Source organism: Nycticebus coucang, unplaced genomic scaffold (assembly GCF_027406575.1).
Source record: "Nycticebus coucang isolate mNycCou1 unplaced genomic scaffold, mNycCou1.pri scaffold_46, whole genome shotgun sequence".
NCBI classification, from domain to species: domain Eukaryota; kingdom Metazoa; phylum Chordata; class Mammalia; order Primates; family Lorisidae; genus Nycticebus; species Nycticebus coucang.
Window position 1 is genome coordinate 200,590 of NW_026515579.1, and position 22,042 is coordinate 222,631.

Consider the following 22,042-nt stretch of genomic DNA (forward strand, 5'->3'; position numbering starts at 1 on the left):
ATCGACTTTTAATCTCCTAAAACAAAATAAATTTCAACACAGGATCCTGTACCCACCTAAACTGAACTTCATCTATGACAGAGAAATTAAATACTTCAACGATATTCACATGTTGAAGAAATTTGCCACAACTAAACCAGCTCTCCAGGACATTCTTAGACCTATCCTCCATAAAGACCAGCGTAATTCTCCATCACAAAAGTAAACCCACCAAAAAAATTCTTGATCAAATTCCAACTTCCACAGTCGCAAAAGGATTCAAAATGTCCACCGGTATCTCGAAAGGCTTATCAATACTCTCAATTAATGTGAATGGTTTAAACTGTCCTCTAAAGAGGCACAGGTTGGCGGACTGGATACAAAAACTCAAGCCAGATATCTGCTGCATACAAGAATCGCATCTTACATTAAAAGACAGATATAGACTCAAGGTGAAGGGATGGTCATCTATATTCCAGGCAAATGGAAAGCAGAAAAAAGCAGGCATTGCAATCCTGTTTGCAGACATAATAGGCTTTAAATCAACCAAAATAATTAAGGATAAGGATGGACACTTCATATTTGTTAAAGGTAATACTCAATATGATGAGATCTCAATTATTAATATTTATGCACCCAACCACAACGCACCTCAATTTATAAGAGAAACTCTAACAGACATGAGCAACTCGATTTCCTCCACTTCCACAGTAGTTGGAGATTTTAACACCCCTTTAGCAGTCCTGGATAGATCCTCCAAAAAGAAGCTAAGCAAAGAAATTTTAGATTTAAAGTCAACCATTCAACATGTGGACTTAACAGACATCTACAGAACATTTCATCCCCCCCAAACTGAATACACATTCTTCTCATCAGCCCACTGAACATACTTCAAAATTGACCACATCCTAGGCCACAAATCTAACCTCAGCAAATTAAAAAACATAGAAATTATTCCTTGCATCTTCTCAGACCATCATGGAATAAAAGTTGAACTAAATAAACACAGGAACCTGCATACCCATACAAAAACATGGAAGCTAAACAACCTTATGCTGAAGGATACATGGGTTATAGATGAGATTAAGAAGGAAATCACCGTATTTTTGGAACAAAACAACAATCAAGACACGAATTACCAGAACCTCTGGGATACTGCAAAGGCAGTCCTAAGAGGGAAATTTATAGCACTGCAAGCCTTCCTCATGAAAACCGAAAGAGAGGAAGTCAATAACTTTTTTTTTTCTTTTTTGTGGTTTTTGGCCAAGGCTGGGTTTTAACCCGCCACCTCCGGCATATGGGACCGGCGCCCTACTCCTTGAGCTACAGGCGCTACCCGGAAGTCAATAACTTAATGGAACATCTCAAGCAACTGTAGAAAGAAGAACACTTCAATCCCAATCGCAGCAGAAGAAAAGAAATAACCAAAATCAGAGCAGAATTAAATGAAATTGAAAACAAAAGAATTATACAACAGATCAATAAATCCAAAAGCTGGTTTTTTGAAAAGATCAATAAAATAGATAAACCTTTGGCCAACCTAACCAGGAAAAAAAGAGTGAAATCTCTAATTTCATCAATCAGAAATGGTAATGATGAAATAACAACAGACCCCTCAGAAATTCAAAAAATCCTTAACAAATACTACAAGAAACTCTATTCTCACAAATATGAAAATCTGAAAGAAATCGACCAATACCTGGAAGTACGCCACCTACCAAGACTTAGCCAGAACGAAGCGGAAATGTTGAACAGGCCTATATCAAGTTCTGAAATAGCATCAACTATACAAAATCTCCCTAAAAAGAAAAGCCCAGGACCAGATGGCTTTACGTCAGAATTCTACCAAACATTTAAAGAAGAACTAGTACCTATACTACTAAACCTCTTCCAAAATATAGAAAAAAGAAGGAATATTACCCAGCACCTTCTACGAAGCAAACATCACCTTGATCCCCAAACCACAGAAAGACCCAACAAGAAAAGAAAATTATAGACCAATATCACTAATGAATATAGATGCTAAAATACTCAATAAGATTCTAACAAACAGAATCCAACAACACATCAAAAAAATTATACACCATAACCCAGTCGGCTTTATCCCAGGGTCTCAAGCCTGGTTCAATATACGTAAATCTATAAATGTAATTCAACACATAAACAAACTTAAAAATAAAGACCATATGATTCTTTCAATTGATGCAGAAAAAGCTTTTGATAATATTCAGCATCCCTTCATGATCAGAGCACTTAAGAAAATTGGTATACAAGGGACATTTCTTAAACTAATAGAGGCCATCTACAGCAAACCCACAGCCAATATCGTATTGAATGGAGTTAAATTGAAATCATTTCCACTTAGATCAGGAACCAGGCAAGGTTGCCCATTGTCTCCATTGCTCTTTAACATTGTGATGGAACTTTTAGCCATTGCAATTAGGGAAGAAAAGGCGATCAAGGGTATCCACATAGGGTCAGAAGAGATCAAACTTTCACTCTTCGCAGATGATATGATCGTATATCTGGAAAACACTAGGGATTCTACTACAAAACTTTTAGAAGTGATCAGGGAATATAGCAATGTCTCAGGCTACAAAATCAACACCCATAAATCTGTAGCCTTTATATATACCAACAATAACCAAGCCGAACAAACATCAAGGACTCTATTTTTTCACAGTAGTGCCAAAGAAGATGACATATTTGGGAGTATACCTAACAAAGGACGTGAAAGATCTCTACAAAGAGAACTATGAAACTCTAAGAAAAGAAATAGCCGAAGATGTTAACAGATGGAAAAACACACCATGCTCATGGCTGGGAAGAATCAACATTGTTAAAATGTCCATACTGCCCAAAGCAATATATAATTTTAATGCAATTCCTATTAAAGCTCCATTGTCATACTTTAAAGATCTTGAAAAAATAATACTTCGTTTTATATGGAATCAGAAAAACCTCAAATAGCCAAAACATTACTGAGCAATAAAAACAAAGCAGGAGGAATCACGCTACCAGACCTGAGACTGTACTATAAATCCATAGTGATCAAAACAGCATGGTACTGGCACAAAAGCAGAGAAGTAGATGTCTGGAACAGAATAGAGAACCAAGAGATGGATCCAGCTACTTCCGTTATTTGATATTTGACAAGCCAATTAAAAACATTCAGTGGGGAAGAGATTCCCTATTTAAGAAATGGTGCTGGGTAAACTGGCTGGCAACCTGTAGAAGATTGAAACTGGACCCACACCTTTCACCATTAACTAAGATAGACTCTCCCTGGATAAAAGATTTAAACTTAAGACATGAAACTATAAAAATACTTGAAGAAAGTGCAGGGAAAACTCTTGAAGGACTCGGCCTGGGTGAATATTTTATGAGGAGGACTCCCCAGGCAATTGAAGCAGTATCAAAAATACACTACTGGGACCTGATCAAACTAAAAAGCTCTGCACAGCCAAGAACATAGTGAGTCAAGCAAGCAGACAGCCCTCAGAATGGGAGAAAATATTTGCAGGTTATACCTCCGATAAAGGTCTAATAACCAGAATCCATAGAGAACTCAAACGTATTAACAAGAAAAGAACATGTGACCCCATCTCAGGGTGGGCAAGGGACTTGAAGAGAAACTTCTCTAAAGAAGACCGACGCACAATCTACAAACACATGAGAAAAAGCTCATCATCCTTAATCATCAGAGAAATGCAAATCAAAACAACTCTGAGACATCACCTAATCCCAGTAAGAGTAGCCCACATAACAAAATCCCAAAACCAGAAATGTTGGTGTGGATGTGGAGGAAAGGGCACACTTCTACGCTGCTGGTGGGAATGCCCACTAATACGTTCCTTCTGGAAGGATGTTTGGAGAATACTTAGAGACCTAAAAATAGACCTGCCATTTGATCCTATAATTCCTTTACTAGGTTTATATCCAGAAGACCAAAAGTCACAATATACCAAAGACATCTGTACCAGAATGTTTCTTGCAGCCCTATTCATAATTGCTAAGTCATGGAAGAAGCCCAAGTGCCCATCGACCCACAAATGGACTAGTATATTGTGGTACATGTATACCATGGAATACTACGTGGCCTTAAAGAAAGATGGAGACTTTACCTCTTTCATGTTTGCATGGATGGAGCTAGAACATATTCTTCTTAGCAAAGTATCTCAGGAATGGAAGAAAAAGTATCCAATGTACTCAGCCCTACTGTGAAGCTAAATTATAGCTTTCACATGAAGACTATAACCCAACTATAGCACAAGACTATGGGGAAAGGGCCAAGGAAGGGGAAGGGGGGGGTTTGGTGGAAGGAGGGTAATGGGTGGGGCCACATCTATGGTGCATCTTAGAATGGGTACAGGCGATTGCACTAATGTACACAGGTATGATTTAACAATAAAAAAAAAAGATGAATGAATGGATGGACAGGTATACAGAATAGTAAAAAAAAAAAGGATAGACAGATTGGCAAAAAAAATAAATAAATAAAAGTAGACCTTCCATTCAATCCTGCAATCTCATTTGTTACTAGGTATCTACCCAGAAGAACAAAAATCATTTTACCACAAAGACATTTTCACCACAATGTTTATTGTGCTCAATTAATAATTGCGAAGCTGTGGAAGCAACCCAAGTGCTCATCAACCCATGAATGGATGAACAAACTGTGGTATATGTAGACCATGTAATTTCATTCAGTCATTAAAAACATGGAGACTTTACAGATTTTACATTACCTGGGTGGAATTGAAATACACCCTTCTTAATAAAGTATTGCAAGAATTAAAAAATAAAAAAAAAAAGAAAGGGGATGTTGTAGACATCAAGGGAATGGGTACTATTCAAAAAGGCATGCCACACAAATGTTACCATGGCAAAAGTGGAAGAGTCTACAATGTTACCTAGAATGCTGTTGGCATTATTGTAAACAAACAAGTTAAGGGCAAGATCCTTGCCAAGAGGATTCATGTGCATATTGAGCATATTAAGCATTCTAAGAGCAGAGATAGCTTCCTGAAACGTGTGAAGGAAAATGATCAGAAAAAGAAAGAAGCCAAAGAGAAGGGTACCTGGGTTCAACTGAAGCACCAGCCTGTGCCACCCAGAGAAGCCCACTTTGTGAGAACTAATGGAAAGGAGCCTGAGCTCCTGGAACCCATTCCCTATGAATTCATGGCATAATAAGCATATAACATAGCACACAGGAGTACCAGTGGACCCATGTTTTTAGGTCCAAGAACCTATTTATTCCCCATGAGCTCATGACGCAATAGGTGTACAGCATAGCACACAGGATAACCAACAGACCCCATGTAACAGTGATACAAGGTGCTGGAACCTATTTCTCATGAATTCAAAACTCAATCAACACTTTGTCACATTTAATGACAAGGTGCCTCCCTGAGCTACTGGAACCTCTTCTCTGTGAATTCATGGCATGGTAGATACAAATAATAGCATAAAAATATTTCTTGTTCATTCAAAATAAAATAAAATAAAATCTGGGATGTACTTTGCACTTCCAGGACATCTGATTTGTACCAGCAGTTGCATTTCACTTGCTAGGTGGCCACATGTAGCTTGTGGTTGCCATACCGAACAACACAGACACATTCTGAACAACAGAGTAATCTGAAAATGCCCTTATCTGTTTTAGAACTGTCTTCAGTGCACACAGAGGCAAAGAATCGAGTGGAGACAGGGGTGATAAGACACTGAAAGGCGGTTAGACCATCCATAGCCAAATCTTCTCTCTTACAAGGTAGAACTCTTTCTTTGTTTACAGCAGGCATCCGCAAATGCTTTCCCGTGAAAGTCATTCTATAACTAACTGCCTGGCCTTTTGGTTTTGTGGGCCATATCATCTCCATCACAATTATTCACCTCTGCTGCTGTGACAGGAAAATAGCCACAGATTATATGTAAACAAATGGATGCGGCTGTGTTCCAATACAACTTTATTTACAAAAACAGGCAAATGGGCCAAATTTGTTCCCATGGGAAAGGCTTTTTTGACTTCTGATTTAGGTACTACTCCAGAAAGGACATCCTAATTCTCGCAGAGGAAAGTCACGAGATATTTTTTGTTTGTTTGTTTTGAGACCAAGTCCCACTCTGTTTCCCTGAGTAGAGGGCTATGGCATCATTGTAACTCACAGCAACTTCAGATTCTTGGGTTCAAGTCATCCTCTTGCCTCAGCCTCCCACATAGCTCGGACTACCGGTGCCCACCACAACACCTTGCTCATTTTCTATTTTCAGTAAAGACAGGGTCTCCCTCTGGCTCAGGTTGGTCTCAAACTCCTGAGATCAAGTGATCCATGCTCCTTGCCCTCCCAGAATGTTAAGATTATAGGCTTGAGCCACTGTACCTGGCTAAAATAGTTGTTATTGATAACCCTGTGTGGCTCAGGCCCCTGAGAAATCAACCAACAACAGGGATGGGCTGAATCTGCTCTTGAGGATGAACGTGGTAAAACCACAATGCCTTCTCCCCTGCCAATGAAAGCAGCATGCATGGAATGGTGATTAGAGACAGGTTCTGGAGCCAAATCACCTGTGTTCAAAGTCCCAGCTGTGCTAAGAATTAGCTGTGTGACCCTGGACCAGTTGCTTAACTTTTCTGTGCCTCAATTTCCTCCTCTGCTGAAAAGGAGATGGTGAAGACAGTGGTAACTGCCTGGGAGGATTCTGGCAGGGATGAAGTGGATTGAGGCATGAACAGAGTACAGATATGGGCCTGCCACACACACAGCAGTGCTCAAGACGTGACACTTACCATCGCTCACTGAGCATCTGCCAAGTATCAGGCCCAAGACCAGGTGACTGGTATTTTGTGAATGATCACCCTGACTCCCCAGAGTACAATCCTAGTGGGGAGTGTTGTTATTCCCATTGTATAGACAAGGAAAGGAGACCTGAAAAGGAAGAGTCACTTGACCAAACTGCAGTGTCAGAGCTGAACAGTGATGTGTTCTTTTCTCTAAACCACTGGTTCTCAAACAGGTGTAATTCTGTCACCTGCTCCCAGCAGACACTAGGCAATGTCTAGAGTCATTTCTGGCTGTCACAACTTTGAGGGAGATGAACTTGCTATTTGGCATCTAGTGGCTCAGGCCAGAGATGCTGCTCAACATCCTACAATACAAAGGACCCTAAAACAAAAAATTATTCCAACTAACATGTCAGCAGTGCTAAGACTGAGAAGCCATGTTTTAAACAAACTGATCAGGCTGGGCCAGGTGGCTCATGTCTGTGATCCCAGCACTTTGGGAGGCCAAGGTGGGAGGACTGCTTGAGATCAGGAGTTCAAGGCTGCAGAGAGCTATGATCGCAACACTGCACTCCAGCCTGGGCAACAGAGCAAGACCCTGTCTCTAAATAAATAAATAAATACACTGATTTAGTTGTCATTTCCTCCAAGACAGACAAAGACTCAAGTGCAAATAGTCAATTTGGGAGGTGTTCCCAGGAAGCATTGGTAGAGGACAGGAGAAGTGAGACAGAGAAGGAAAGGCAGAGAGTAAGTTACCACTAGGGACAACTGTGCTTAATCTCCTGGAGGAACCTCTAGAGGACTGTGGGCGACACGCATTTCAGAGTTTGCTCTCCCTAGGGGCGAGGGAGCTGAGGTATTTTACTTCCATCAGTCTCAGAGGGCCACTCCTGGGTGGCACTGAATCCCTGACACTTACAGTATGCCCCACTCCAGAGCAGAAGGGACCCTGGTAGCCAAACAGAACCCTCAGACAAAGAGACACTGAGGCAGGGAGCTGGCAACTGAACGGCACACACAGAATGGGAAGTGCTAAGGTGTGGGTGGGCACAGCCAGCATCTGTTCCATTGCCCTCCATCAAGCTACAAGAGGAAAATGTGGATATTTCCTCAAATAAAGAAAACATCCAGCACCCAGCCTGGCTCCCAGCAGGAGCCTACAAATTACTCGGTGGATGAGAACCTGTGCCAAGAAGGTTCCTGGGAAGGCAGCCACAAAGGGATGTGGCACTCTCTGATTAAGCAGTTCTCAAGTGGGACGTAGGAATTAATGTCAGTCTTCATGGGAGTGGGAAGCCCAGGTTGTTGGGAAACAGAACTAAAGCCAGCTCTGCACCCAGGGAGATGTCACCATCACAAATGGAGCTTAGACTGAGTACATGGGATGCTTGATTTTCCATTCTTGTGATACTTTACTTTGTATAATGTAGGGGTAAATGGCACACTTCCTGGGTGAAAGTTGCAAACATAACTTGGACTTTACCTGACAAATGCAAAGAGTGTAACCTAATCACATGTACATTAAACTAACCTAGAACCAAATGGAGCCATTTCAGCGTTGGGGCCAGAACAGCTTTGGTTCTGTGACAAGGGTAGAAGTGCTTCAGGCAGGAACGGACACGGTAAGGAAAATTTCAGGACAGTCTTTTTGGTACTTAAGGGATACCAACCTTGCTGGGGGGACAATCTGCTCTCAAGAGAGCCTCTCACTGCCCAGCACCTGGCCACTTAAGCAAAGGGAGGCTCAGAGCTATTTTCCATGGAAGGAGAATAACAGGCTGCTGAGGGTTAAATAAAATGAGGTTAACAGAAAACCTGATTTCTTTAACACACATCCATACGGTGCTTGATAAATGCCAGCCTCCTTCCCAGTACTTTTCAAATATTAATTCATTGAATACTCACAGCTGCCCCATGAGAATCATGATCTTAATATAATAGTAAGTTTCCATTAGCTACACACCTACATCACGACGATCACCACACACACTGACATAGATTATCTCGTGTGCTAGTGCCTGGGGCTTCGCTTGCCCTCCGCTGTTCTAACTGGCACTTATTGAGGGCCCACTGTGTGCAGATCCCATTATCTCACTGAAATCCTTACCATGATATGTTGAAGTAAAATATGTATTTGCAACCACAAAAACTCTGTAATTAAGCAGCTGATATTTGAGCATTCACTGTGTGCCCAATACTTTACCTCATTTAATCCTCAGGACAACCTTATGAAATATGTGCTGTGAATGTGCCCATTTTACAGGTGGGGAAACTGAGGCACATGGGGGTAAAGTGACTTGCCCAAGCTCAGCCAGGATTCCAGAGCCCTGCCATTGCCACTCCCCCATGCCACCTCCCACCTTGTGGCATTGTTCATTAGCCAAGTAGACAGTGGTTACTTGTCCTTATTTGGGGAGGAACCAAGGCTGCCAAATTACTGACTTCCTGAGTGCAGGTGCCCCTGCGGGCCCCAGAATCTAGACCTCTCATCTAGTCGTTTTCAGGATCAGTCAGCAGGTGGATCCCAGGGCCCTAGGGACAGGGCAGCTTACCGAATTCAGACTGCATGCCAGGATAGATGATCCGGAACATGTAATCTGTAGCCTCATCGTCTTCCTTGTCTGAAGACGTGGACTCAGCAGAACCTTGAGGGCTTCGCTTGCGTAGCTTAGGGAACACTTTGCCCTGAAAGAACATGTACCAGTGCAAGGCCCTTGGGACACACAACCTCTAGGGGACTGTGGACCACGTGCATTTCAGAGTTTGCCCTCCTAAGGGGTGAGGGAGTTGGGGTATTTATACTCCCGTCAATCTCAGAGGGCCACTCTTGGGAGGCGCTGACAAGGCCCTGACACTTCCAATATGCCCCACTGGGCAAAAGGGACCTACAACCTGCATTCCCCAGGGTATCAATGGTGAGTGCATGAACCCACAAAGCCACACTGAGGACCCACAGGAAAGAGTGACCAATTCTCATGACAGCCCCACCCCAGCCCTCTGGGCCCCCACAATCACTCACCTTCCCCCGCTGGGACCACAGCGGCGGGTCCAGCTGCCCGTGTGGAAGCAGCCCATTCTCCAGGCACGAGAGGAACTGCAGGAGGTGCCCGCCCTTGGGGAAGCGGAAAGGTGGCCTCTGGATCCCATCCTGGCTGACCAGCACCACAGTCCCACCGCTGTCGACTGCCACCACAATCAGCTAGAGAAGACCCAGTGGGAGGTCACTATGAGGCATGGTGATGGGACCCTCCCTATAAACACATCCCACTTGGGGAACCAAGCAGGACCCAGGGCCCTGCTCTGAGGCTCCAGGGAAGGCTTGGGCAGATTTTACCCTGCCATTCTGAGTGGTCCCTCTCATCCCACCTACCACCCATCCCTGATGGTGTAACTATGGGACAAAGTCAAGAAGAACGTGGCTGACCTCCCTAAAGTTAACCACCATAAGAAAAAGATGTCCCCAAACACTCTACACTCCTCTAGAAATCTACATGACAGCTTTTTGTAGGCAGGCCTCCAGCCTTACTCCTTGGAGCAGTAATTGACTCTGGATAGCATATATTTAGCACTTACTTTATATCAGCACATCCTGTTAAAGGCATTGTCTTATTGTAATACTCCCAATATTCTTAAGAGGCATATCTATTATTGCCTATTTTACGCATGAGGAAACCAAATCTCAGAGAGGCTAAGCAAATTCCCAAAGGTCACACAGCTGATCAGTGGCAGAGCCTGGATCAGACCCCAGGTCTGCCTCATTAAAAAGGCTTAACCCACTGTGTTGTGTGCTTTGGTGAGGCACAGAGCACTTGCTTTCTAAAGCAGAATGGCCTCTGCTTGTTCTGACTGCATCTTTTTCCAGCTTAAAAGGAGTGCTACAGTTTTTGGTCCCGGATCTTCAGAGAACTAACTTTGGAGTCACAAAGACGGGGGCTCAAGTTCAGGCTCTGAAGCTTATAGGTTGGGTGCCTTTGTGCCAAGCTGCTTCCTCACTTCTAAAGTGGGAATGATGTCACCCCATCACTGGGTCATTGTGACAAATAAAAGCCACATGAATACTTAGAACTGTGCTTGGCACATTGTAAGTGCTCAGTAAGTGTCAGCAGCTAACATCACAGGTGTGATGCTCAGCCCTTTAACACTCATCAATTGATCTTCACAACAACCCCCTGAGAAGGTACTGTTATAATCCCCATTTTACAGACAGAGAAACTGAGGCTCAGAGAGGTGAAGTCACTTGTTTGAGGTTGCACAGGGAATAGGGAATGCCCACAGGTGGAGATAGGGAGGGAAACCAAGAGGAATGCCCAGCAGCCCCCTGCTGTCCTTACAGTCCCTACCTTGCTGGTGGCAGTGCAGGTAGACAATCTCCTCCAAGCGTATAGTCATGGCATAGTCCCAGTAGATGCTAAAAGGGAAGGGAGGGTCAGGCTCACAGGATGTCTTCCCACCTCACCCATGGGATCCTTCACCCTTCTCACCAGAACCTGCCCAGGCCCAACATCTGTGTCTCAGCCTTCCCAGATCCTATCTCCCCTTTTTCTGGTCGCAGCACCTTAATTTTCCAAGGGAAGTACCCTGCCCTACTCCTAGCCCAGGTAGCTAAGGTGAGGCTGACTGCACCCATTCTCCCCCGTAGGACTCCAGGACTCCACTGCACCCAGGCTTGGCCACAATGCTCAGTGCAAGGATGACTCCGTGACCCAGGCATTGCCCAGGAGTCTCAACTCTCAGAACTGTTTTAGAATGACTGGGAAAGATATGCTCCCCTCCATCCCCTGGGAAGTTGTGGCAAGGACAGCAGTCTTTTCACAGGTGAAAGGTACCACAGTCTGAAAATGACGCCAACAGAGAGGAAGAGCCAAAAGATGGGAAAAGAGAAGGTCCCCACCACCTAAACCCTTGGATCCAGGCAAGCCTGAAGCCACTGCCTATGGATTTTTCAATTCACATGAGCCACGAGATGACAGCATTAGTGAATTGGCGGTGTCTCCACCTGTGGTGTTGAGAGGCACAGATCAGCCTTGTATTAGGCTGGAGGAGAAGGCAGTTGGGAGCATGCGCATTCTATCATGGACCCGCTTACTCTCACTGTGTCTCCTCCTGCTTGCAGAACACCAGCTCAGTGTCTCTCTGCTGAAGATCACTAAGCTCTGCTAAAGACTGAGTTCTATTCTTCTAAGACTACTTCACCCTCAAAGATGATCTCTCTCTCTCCCTTCTGCTAAGGTAAATAGCCCTCAGGCACCTAAGGGTAATTGTTCCCGAGCAACGTAGCTCAGAGGTCCCCTTCAGGAACCTAGATAAGCAGGCCCCAGACTTGGCCAGTCCTGGGCCCTGACAAGCGGTTGCAGTTGTGGGCTGTGACGTTGTACAATCTCAGATAAGGGACACTTCCTTTTTTTTTTCATTGTTCCTTGATCCCCCAAGGGATGCTGGAGCCCCTGGACAAACTCCTTCCCTACACACCACTCCCCTGGCTGCTTCTCTTCCAGCAAACCCTGGGTAAAAAGAACAAGGAAAGATGGGGGTTCAGGGCTCAGGCCTGTGGGCTGTGACCTTGTAAGGTCAGAATCAGCTAGAACTCAATATTGAAACACTATGGTCTTGTTTACAGACAGAGAAAAAGGTACAGAAACAGACAGTCTGGATGACCTGAGCTGGTGAGTAGGGGGCCTGGGTATCAATGAATCCAATGCCTTTCTTAAGAGGTTAGCATCGAAAGTTTCCCACACAGCCCTGGGCTTAAGTCCAAGCAACAAACAGGGTCCTAGGGCTGTTGAAAGCTTTGATGTTGGGAGGAAGATACTTCAGTGTGAGAGGAGCCCCTGCAGACCCTCTGGGGCTCAAGTCCCTTGAGTTCTGGGGAGACTATTTTGTCCTCCTCCCTCCTTTGACAGAAAGGGAAACTGGAGGCCCAGAGTGGGGAAGCAACATACCCCAGGAGGAGGGGGACTTTGGTCAGCAAAGTGAGGGTGGAGCAGGGACTTGGTCCCATAACACACTTCCCCACATAATGTGATCTCTGGGAAGGTAAAGACTGTCCCTTTATTCAATGGCTATCTCCCTTGTACCAAGCACAGTGCCCAGAACAGAGCAGACGCTCAGTAAATATTTGGGGTGTGAACCCAGGCCCCCTGACTTCTCTGCTTCATTTCACAAGGACGATGTGAGCACCTGCTATGTGCTCCAATCTGTGACAGGTGTTGGGCATGAGATATGAGCATGTCAGGACGCTGCCTTCAAGAATACAGGGCTTGAAGTGAGACAATAGATACACGAGTGGGCACAGACTCATTATGTGACCAGAGTTTTCAAACAAACACTACAAAGGAGGTTAGGCTAGTGTGATCCAAACTTTGCAAGAAAATCAGGGAAGGCCTGATAGCAGGTCGAAGATAAAGAGGCTGAGATAAGCTTCCAGGCCAACGGCATCTCCCTGACCCCTGCCCTGCTCCTCTAAGACGGCCTCTTGATTGTACACTCCTGAGTCTGGCTGGAGCCAATTTATTATTAGCCTCAGCCCAGGACCAACTGTACCATCTACCAACCATCTCTGAGGACAGATGGTGACCTGTGAACAGGACGTGACCTGTTAGCTTAGAGAACACTATTAATCACTCTGAGACCTGACTGTTTAAGAGAACACAATGATAACATTCTGGTTATATTTCCTGAAAAAAGTCCTTATCTGACATTAAAATAGTTATAGATGAAATGATGTAAGGTTGGCATGTTGCTCAGAATAATGTATGGAGAGAAAGAAGGGTGTGGGTTAATGGCCATTAGAGCCAGGTGATGGGACCCTGAGTTCTGTCTGATTTTATATTAAAAATTCATCACATGTAGTCCCAGCTTCTAGGGAGGCTGAGGCAGGAAGATCATTTGAGTCCAGGAGTTTAAGGTTGCAGTGGGCTGTGATAACACCACTGTACTCAAGCCAGGGTGACAATCAATAAATGAAATTCATCACTAAAATGTTTGTAACAGGCAAGAAAATATAAAAGAAAAAAGGGATTAGCACCTGCAGTAGCCAAAATCCCACACATTGTACTATGTAGACAGGTTCTATGGCTTCCTCTGATCTCCCTGACTGTGCTGGAACATGGGCACTGGAGCAGGGAAGTTCCTTTCCTGGCGTTCTTTCAATGTGACCCCCAAAGCCTTTGCAATATCATAAAAATCACAGGATCCTGCAGGAGAGGCAGCCACTCACTACCATCTCTCGCCTCCCTGTTTTACTGAGTGATGAGCAGTGGTGGCTGAGACTGGAGAGTATTTTGTCATTCACAGGCTTCTGAGATCTTTGTCAAGATTGAGCTCTCTGAGTGGTATCTGTCCCAGGGCACTGACTAACCCCCAAGTCCTAAGAGTCTTCCTGTTGGTTTCTGTAGCTTCCTGAACATTTCGGGTCCCAGCTGCGGAGAGGGTGAGCCCCGTGGCCATAACCAGCTAAAGTAGCCAGCAGAGGTGTTGCACAAGCCTCCCTGGTCCTGTAGGACAGCTCTTGTGTGCCAAGAGGGAGTGGAGGGACCCAGGGGAACGTGGTGGGCCCAGAGTTCTACCTCTTCTCATAGTCCAGGTCCCCCACGGATCCATTCATCAGCTGGTGGGGCGTCCACTTCAAGGTCATGACGTCAGCTGTCTGGTGCAGGGACAGGTACCCTGGCACAGACTCCATATCGTCCCTCTGCAGAGAGAGGAGGACTCAGGCTGGGCCACAGTGATGGAGTCACAGCGGATGTCAGCCTAGGCCCATTTAGCTCAAGAACACATAACCAAAACCAAGAGGTCAGGTTATTGCCTCCAGGCTATGGCCACTTGGAGGACCCTGAGCCTCCTTCCAGTGGCCACGCTGAGCAGAGCCACCTGCAGCCAACCTTGCAGGCTAGGTTCTAGCATCCAGCTGTGAATGCCACCACCCCTCAACACTTTCATGTTTGTGTTTCCCTCTTGAAGTTGAGGGGACCTTCCTCAAAGTTCCTTTAGGACCAGGAAGGGGGTTGTGTCCCTTTTAACATCACCCTTATCAAAACAGAAGGCATTTAGCTTGGCCAGTCTAAGGGGAGAAAGAGACAGCAGCCAAGCTCTATGGTCAGTCCTGCAGACCCTACTCAGAAACCTTCTTCCCAATGTCCCCCTACACTCCCAGCTGACCAATGCAACCCTCAGCCTTTCCAGAGTTTGCCTAGAGGACTTCTGCCCTGGCTTTGTTTTAGCCCAAGTGGGTGTGCAGGAGAAGGCAATGTTACCATCTCTCCCCCATGGAGAGGAGGGAGCCCCTCCACCAAAGTCACCTTAACGACATGCAGAGACAGACAAGTGACATTGTCTGAGCACCAGGGCTGTACCAAGCATGGCCCAGTCTTCACATGCGTCACTTAATCCCACATGTTTATGACACCACGAGGGAGTACTACGGCAGTGTTTCATTGGTCCAAAGGGGCACAGCTTGCTTTTTCACATTTTAATGTCCCTGAAATGGTGATGAGTCTTATGATAAGTGGCATCTCACAACTGTGACATAGTTGTCACCTCCCGATCTTGCACAAACTCTACCATAGCTGTTGATGCACTGGCGTCACTTCAGTTAAGTTTTGCGCGTGGCGGCCATTTCACAAGCAGAGTATAGGGGCTATTTTAGAAGTCGTCAGAAACAATAGACAGTGATTCAGCTTTGAGTTGAAAACCTATCGTGAATAGGAAGGCTGGGAACAGAGTGGCAGAGTGCTAATGTAATACTGGCAAAGCAGGCACATTATTCTTCATCCCTGCAGGGAGGCCCACGATTCTACATTTTCTTGCAAAGCAACAACCAGTGCTTTACAGGACTTAAGAACCACCCTGAAAATAAGAGCAGACACTCTTGTAAGAAATGCTGCACTTCCTGTGCTCTTGGATCAGGAGCTCTTTACACCAGAGAGGGGATATTTTTAGCTTTGTGAGCCATACAGACTCAGTTGCAGCCACGCAACTCTGTCGTCACAGCCTGGAAGCAGTCATAGACAATACATAAACTAATGGTCATAGCTGTGTTCCAACAAAACTTTATTTGTAAAAACAGGTGGAGGGCTACATTTGGCTCATGGGCTATAGTTTGTTGATCCCTTCTCTTGATGGAACAGAAAAACACTATATGGAAAAATAACTCTTAGTCAAAAAGGCTATCAATAACTTAGCCAAAAAGTGTTACAGAAGGTGGAACTCTGAACTGGAAGAAGTTTTAGGGATATCTTAACGAATGTATTTCAATGATATTTTCCCTGATGTCTACTTATGAAAGTGATATATGACTAAAAAAACTATATCAAATAAATCTCAAAGATCGCTTTCAAAAAGCATGAGCTAAAATTTCCAAGTATGCTCTAAATAGCATTTTTAAATTTCTCAATGGTTATGTTAAAAAATGGTGTATATGGCATTACACCATAATGCCATAAGCTTAAATACATGGCTTCTTAGATTTAAGAAAACAGAATCTTGTACCTATTGTGATGCAAATATCGTGGCTGAAGAGGAGGAAGTGGCTTGCTCAGGGTCCCCTAATGACTGAAACTGTGACCACAGACCTGGAGTGGCTGATAGTACTCCCTCTGCTTCCTCCCAATTGAGCCCAAATACTATGCTGACCCTGTGATCAAATGGCCCTGGGGAGGGGATAGTCAGAGGAGACACTGTATTGAGGACAGGGGCTGCGTGTGCCTAGTTCACCATCCATCTGTGCAGCTCAGCCAGGTGCAGGGGCATCAAAGGTGACTGAGCAGTGGCACACTCTGGCACCAGCTGGCCTGAATTCAATTCATAACTCTGCTCCTTACTTCACCTGTAGGGGCCTCAGTATTACCAGTTATAATAATAGTGCCTACCTCAAAGGGTTGCTGTGAAGTTTAAATGACTTAGTATAGTTACAAGCACTTCACACAGTGCCCAACTCAATAAATATTAGTTATAAGGATGATGATCTGGAAATCCCATGCATCTAGCACCTAACAGGTCCAAATGAACATTTGCTGAATGAGAAAGTGAGAACAAGAGTGGATAGATGAAGAGAAGGCTAGGTGGGCATGGGGTAGGCAGACAGACTGGAAAATAAATGGACAAACAGATGAATGAAGGGATGGATGGATGGATATAAATATAGACGGATGAATGGATGGTGAGTAGATGAATGGATAGATGGATGGGTGGGTGAATAGATGAATGGATAGATGGATTGGTGGGTGGGTGAGTAGATGGATGGATGGGTAGGTGGGTAGGTGGATGAATGGGAGATTGGATAGATTGGTAGGTGAATGAATGGGTGGATGGATGGATGAATGGGTGGACAGATGAGCAGGTGGTTGAACGAATGGATGAGCAACCTGGACCCAGAGGGAACTTCTCCTCTATAATCTGGAGCCAGACCCTCAGCACAAAATCTGAGCCTAAGATGAACCCTCACCAGCTGAACCAGAACGTTGTTCTTGCCATAGAGCAGGGTGGCACGGGAGTTCTGGTGTAGAGACTCCACATAGTCGCGGGCAGAGAGGGATGGCCGGTCATCCATGCTGCCACTTGAGTGCCTCTTCTGGATCTGGTAATATGAGGGAAGGTAGAGGGATGAGGCCTGGAGCAACCTTCAGGATCCCTACCCTGTTCCCTGCCCCCATGTCAAACCCTTCCCAAAACCCCACTGTCCACCCCACTCACACAGAGGGCTGGCCTCTTGGTGGGTGAGTCCTGCCGCAGGCGCGAGCTGTGTATGCAGTGCCTCTGGACTAGCTCATCAGCTGAGGGATCGGTCCAGAAGTGATCTGCAGTCTTCATCTTGGTGTACTCGAGGGCACAGGGCCCCACTGTGAAGCACACGGGGGCTGGGAATCCATCCACACCCCGGGAAGCCCATCCTCCTGTCTCCCATCATCCCATCTCACTGCCCTGTCCTCCAGCCAGCTAGGATGCCCCAGGGTCCTGCAAAGAAGAAGGCTCTATGAGCAAGAGACAGTAAATTGCTAAGTTTGAAAGGGTGAAGCTGGATGGGGATGAAAAAGGTCCTGAGAAAGTGCTCTGGAGACTCAAGAGCAGAAGTCTGGATGCAGCTCCAAGCACCAGACCACTTACCCAATAAAGATGCAAGGATGGGGCCATCCACAGGGTCCATCAAGAGAGCTTCCTTCTCGTAGTATTTACTAGCAAGAAAGGAAAGGACATGCAGGTTTGGATGGGGACCAGAAGAGGACACTCAATGTAAGGCTGGGTTCAATCTCCACATGTCATCCCATTTCTACTGAAAGCCTCACCTGCCCCATCTGTAAAATGGGGATAATAATTATTTATCTCATTGGGCTTTTAGCATGGTGCTCAGTATGCACCTCCTTAATACATGGTTACAACAGAGCCTTTATGAGGGTAACAGAAGTAATAATTAGAAGGCAGCTGAAGCCTGCCCGATTCTATCTGCTTCCACACATCTTCCATTTGAGACGCAGATGATGTCGGTCCTTCTATTACTGAGGCAATAAAATGTTGTTCAGCTGCAGGGTGCACTGAAAGGCTATGTTAATAGGCTTTCCTGCCCTGATGACTAATGTTGATAATGCTGGCCTGAGGTGCCCCCAAATGCTCCCTGGATCTGGCTCTGCAAAATAATACGTGATGCCATCCCTACAACATCCATGATGAATGTTTTTTGATTTGTTTGAGTTATTGTGCGAATTCCTTTGTTTGTTTGAGTAGGTGTGAATTCGTTGAAAACTCATACAGTCTAGAAACAAACAGAATTTATAGGATTTCTAGGTTGAAGAGGACTTCATTCCAAACTCCCAAAGGATCTTAGAGAACGTAGTAACTTGCCGAATGGAAGATGCTGCCTGGGCCACATCTACCTGGCTCAGCTCTTGCCATCATATAACAAGAAGTAAAGGACGGGTGGCGCCTGTGGCTCAAGGGGTGGGGCGCCGGTCCCATATGCCGGAGGTGGTGGGTTCAAACCCAGCCCTGGCCAAAAGCCAAAAAAAAAAAAAAAAAAAAAGAAGTAAAGGACACAGAATCTGGGAAGGAGCTCAGATCTGCCATTCCCTGCCTGGCTGTTGTGTCCCTGAGCAAGCATATCCTCTCTCTGAGCTTCAGTATCTTCAAATGCAAAGAATGACAGAACTTACCTGGGTTGTTGGAAGGACTAAATGGTGACTTGCCAATACAGCAACAGTACAGAACCTGACATCAGGAAATTCTCACTGAACAGTGGCAACATTATTGTAATCTTACTCCAAAGAAATCTTCTATCACCTAGGATACTAGATGACCCAGAATGGAGATGCTCTAGACTTGCTCAATAACAAGGTTATACATTTGGGGGTCAAATTTCAAGATAATACATCAAGACACTTTCCACTGCAACACCACCCAGTTTCCATGACAAAAATCATCACAGTGCTATGATTGTAAACCTTGGAAATGCTGCCTCAAATAACAGCAGCTGGAGTCAGAACCAAGACGGCACTGTAAAAAGTAGCCCCACAAAGTTTCCTTAGGGTAATAAGTTTCTTTGGAAAGATTCTGAAACCTGACTGTGGTGTTGGTTACATGAAACTATATATGTGTATGTATCAAAACTTCATAGAAATATATTTTTTCAATGAGTTCATGTAAAAAGTGGCAAAATATAAATAAAGTTTGTGATTCATTAATAGTATTGTGGCAATGTCAATTTCCTGGTTTTGATCATTGTATTATGGTTATGTGAGATGTTATCACTGGGGTTGCGCAATTAGTACTCTCTGTACTAATATTGCAACTTTTGTGTAAATCTAAAATTAAAAAGTTTAAAATGAAAAAAATAGCAGGTTGACACTGCTGCTCAAATAAATTACTACGTCTTTGACTGACTTAACAGGAAATCAAGAGGTCATATGCCAAAGGCAGTAACTAAAGAGGCCCAAGACCCTTCACAGGACGGGGAGCAGAGGCATGTTACCATTTCCTAGAAGTGAAGAACTGAACTGCAGACCCAGACCTTAGATTTTTTTCAGTTTTGCTTCTGCCTCTAGGCCTTCATACCTGCTGTTCCCTCCACCAGAAACACTCTTTTCCATGCCCCCTTCACCTGGCTAATGCATATGTAATAGCTTAATTGTTGCACAATCCAGAATGCTTTTCCTGACCACACAGAAAAGATGAAACACCAGCACACCCAGTTTGGAACACTCCTCACATCCTATCACCACGATTAGTTCATATTTGCTGGTGTTCCATGCTGGAATGTGAGTTTTGCGAGGACTTTGCTCTGTACTTTCACACATATTTCTCTCACAAAGAGGCAAAGAATAAAAAGATAAGAATAATACCCACTGGGTTGAAGACATGGTTAAACTAGCACTTTTATATGCTGAAAGATGGGGAAGTTCTCAGATCTCTCTCTCTTCTTCTGCCCACTCTCTTGGAGGCTGGAGAGGCAGGCTGGCTAAGGGGAGTCTTAGATTATAGATTCTTCAGTGGCTCCCCACTGCTCTTGAGATAACATACAAGCTCTGCAATGTATCAGGCAACACCATTGCATCCCTGACATTTCGGTTGGTGCCTCGAACGCAGCAGATGCTCTTTAAATATTTATTGGATGACTGAATGCATGCATGAATGTTTGCCTAAGGGGATTCATACTATAAACCCTCACATCAGATTAATTCGAGCTAAGGGAGAAAATGTAAAAAGGGTCCCTATGCATTTTCAAAATGCTGTGTATTTGCCAAATTACCTTCTCATTTCTTCTCTGGAGTTGCTACAATCCCTATCCCATTCACCAAAAGAGACAACAGGGGAAGAGAGAGGCTAAGTGATTCTCCCTGGGCACACAGTTATCCAGCGGAAGAAACCCAAGATCCTTATGCCCCGCCCTAAATCCTGAATCTTCCCAAGTTTCTAAGCTAGCCTAATTCATGGTCAAACATCCAGGAGACACTTTCAAACTGAAGGGCGTGGTCAAGGGAGAAAAGAAAGCAGCTTTGCGCAAGAGGGTGCAATTCCTATACAAGCCAGCAGGTGGAGGCAGAACACATGCAGGCTGCAGACTTCCTCACCTGCTGTTTTCCACAAGGTAATGCACAATTTTGTCCAGGACCTTCTCAAACAATGCGGTGCGGATCCACAGGTGCTTGATGGCGAGTGGGGACAGGTTGTGCAGCTTCGGAAGCTTCCGCACATTCTCCTGGAGGCCCTGGATCTGGTTTCTCCTTCACGACCAATAGAGGAGGAGAATAGATTATTCACAAAAGAAGAAATCCACAGGACAAATCCCATACAAATGGGAAAATGACTGTTCAGTCTCTGTAGGAAATGAAGGGATGGCAATTAAACAACAAGAGGTCATACTGCTCCTCAAGTATGATGGGTCGAGACTTTGACTAATCTGCAGTCCCAACCAACAGTGTTTCTTTCTCTCTGCATCCACACCAGCATCTATTGTTTTGGGACTTTTTGATAAAAGTCATTGTCACTGAGGTTAAGTGATATCTCACTGTGGTTTTTGAGGAGGGAATGGGTGAAATCATACCTAATGGGTACAGTGAACACTATCTGGGTGGTGGGCACACTTAAAATCCTGACTCAGGCCATACAAAAGTAATCCATACAACATATATACCCTTGTAGCAGTGGTTCTCAATCTTCCTAATTGCCGTGTAGTTACAAATGGAACAAAGGGGTCGCGACCCACAGGTTGAGAACTACTGCCTTATAGTATTCTGAAAATTTTTAAAAAGCTGGAAAAATAATAATACCTAGAGAGTGTGCAGATGTGGTTAAAAAGACACTTTCATACACTGTTAATGGGCAAGGCAGATTCTCATACTGATCTCTCTCTCCTTCCCTCTCCTGCAAAAGAGTGCTGGGCCAAAAACAGACTTGCACTATGGATCCTTCAGTGGCTCCCCATGCCCTTGAGAAGCAAGCTCTTTAACATGACTTGCAGGGCACCCCAGGACCTCGCCCTCGTTCACCTCTCCAGGCGTCTCCTTACTACCACCTCCTTTCACTCCATGATCCAGCCAGCCAGAGATATCTGCAGACTCCTGAGGCTCCAGGCTCTCATGGGAAGCCCCTTCACGGATGCTGCTTCTTCCTGGTTTTCCTCCCCACCTCACTCCCAGGCTCATTCCTTCTCACTCTTTGAGTCTCAGCAAGGGTATCGCCTCCTACGGGAAGCCCTCTCAGCTGCTCCTTCAGCCTCTGAAGCCTAACTTCCTGCTCACTTTTCTATCTTCCCCTCCATATTGTGATCCTAAAGGTACAAGGTAGTCAATT

At 44.9% G+C, this 22,042-nt stretch overlaps 1 protein-coding gene across 6 annotated transcripts in view; it reads right to left on the reverse strand.

Moving 5' to 3' along the window:
- LOC128579334 (small G protein signaling modulator 1-like) overlaps positions 1 to 22,042 on the reverse strand; it is a 97,333-nt gene that overhangs the window by 47,008 nt on the left and 28,283 nt on the right. For all 6 annotated transcript variants that reach the window (XM_053581474.1, XM_053581469.1, XM_053581470.1 and 3 more), the window contains exons 5-12: positions 20,821 to 20,973; positions 17,867 to 17,934; positions 17,456 to 17,601; positions 17,208 to 17,339; positions 14,332 to 14,456; positions 11,107 to 11,174; positions 9,786 to 9,949; positions 9,319 to 9,451 (exon numbers count right to left, since the gene is read on the reverse strand). In XM_053581474.1, the coding sequence (XP_053437449.1) occupies positions 9,319 to 9,451; positions 9,786 to 9,949; positions 11,107 to 11,174; positions 14,332 to 14,456; positions 17,208 to 17,339; positions 17,456 to 17,601; positions 17,867 to 17,934; positions 20,821 to 20,973 (989 nt within the window). The remainder of the gene's footprint in view (positions 1 to 9,318; positions 9,452 to 9,785; positions 9,950 to 11,106; positions 11,175 to 14,331; positions 14,457 to 17,207; positions 17,340 to 17,455; positions 17,602 to 17,866; positions 17,935 to 20,820; positions 20,974 to 22,042) is intronic.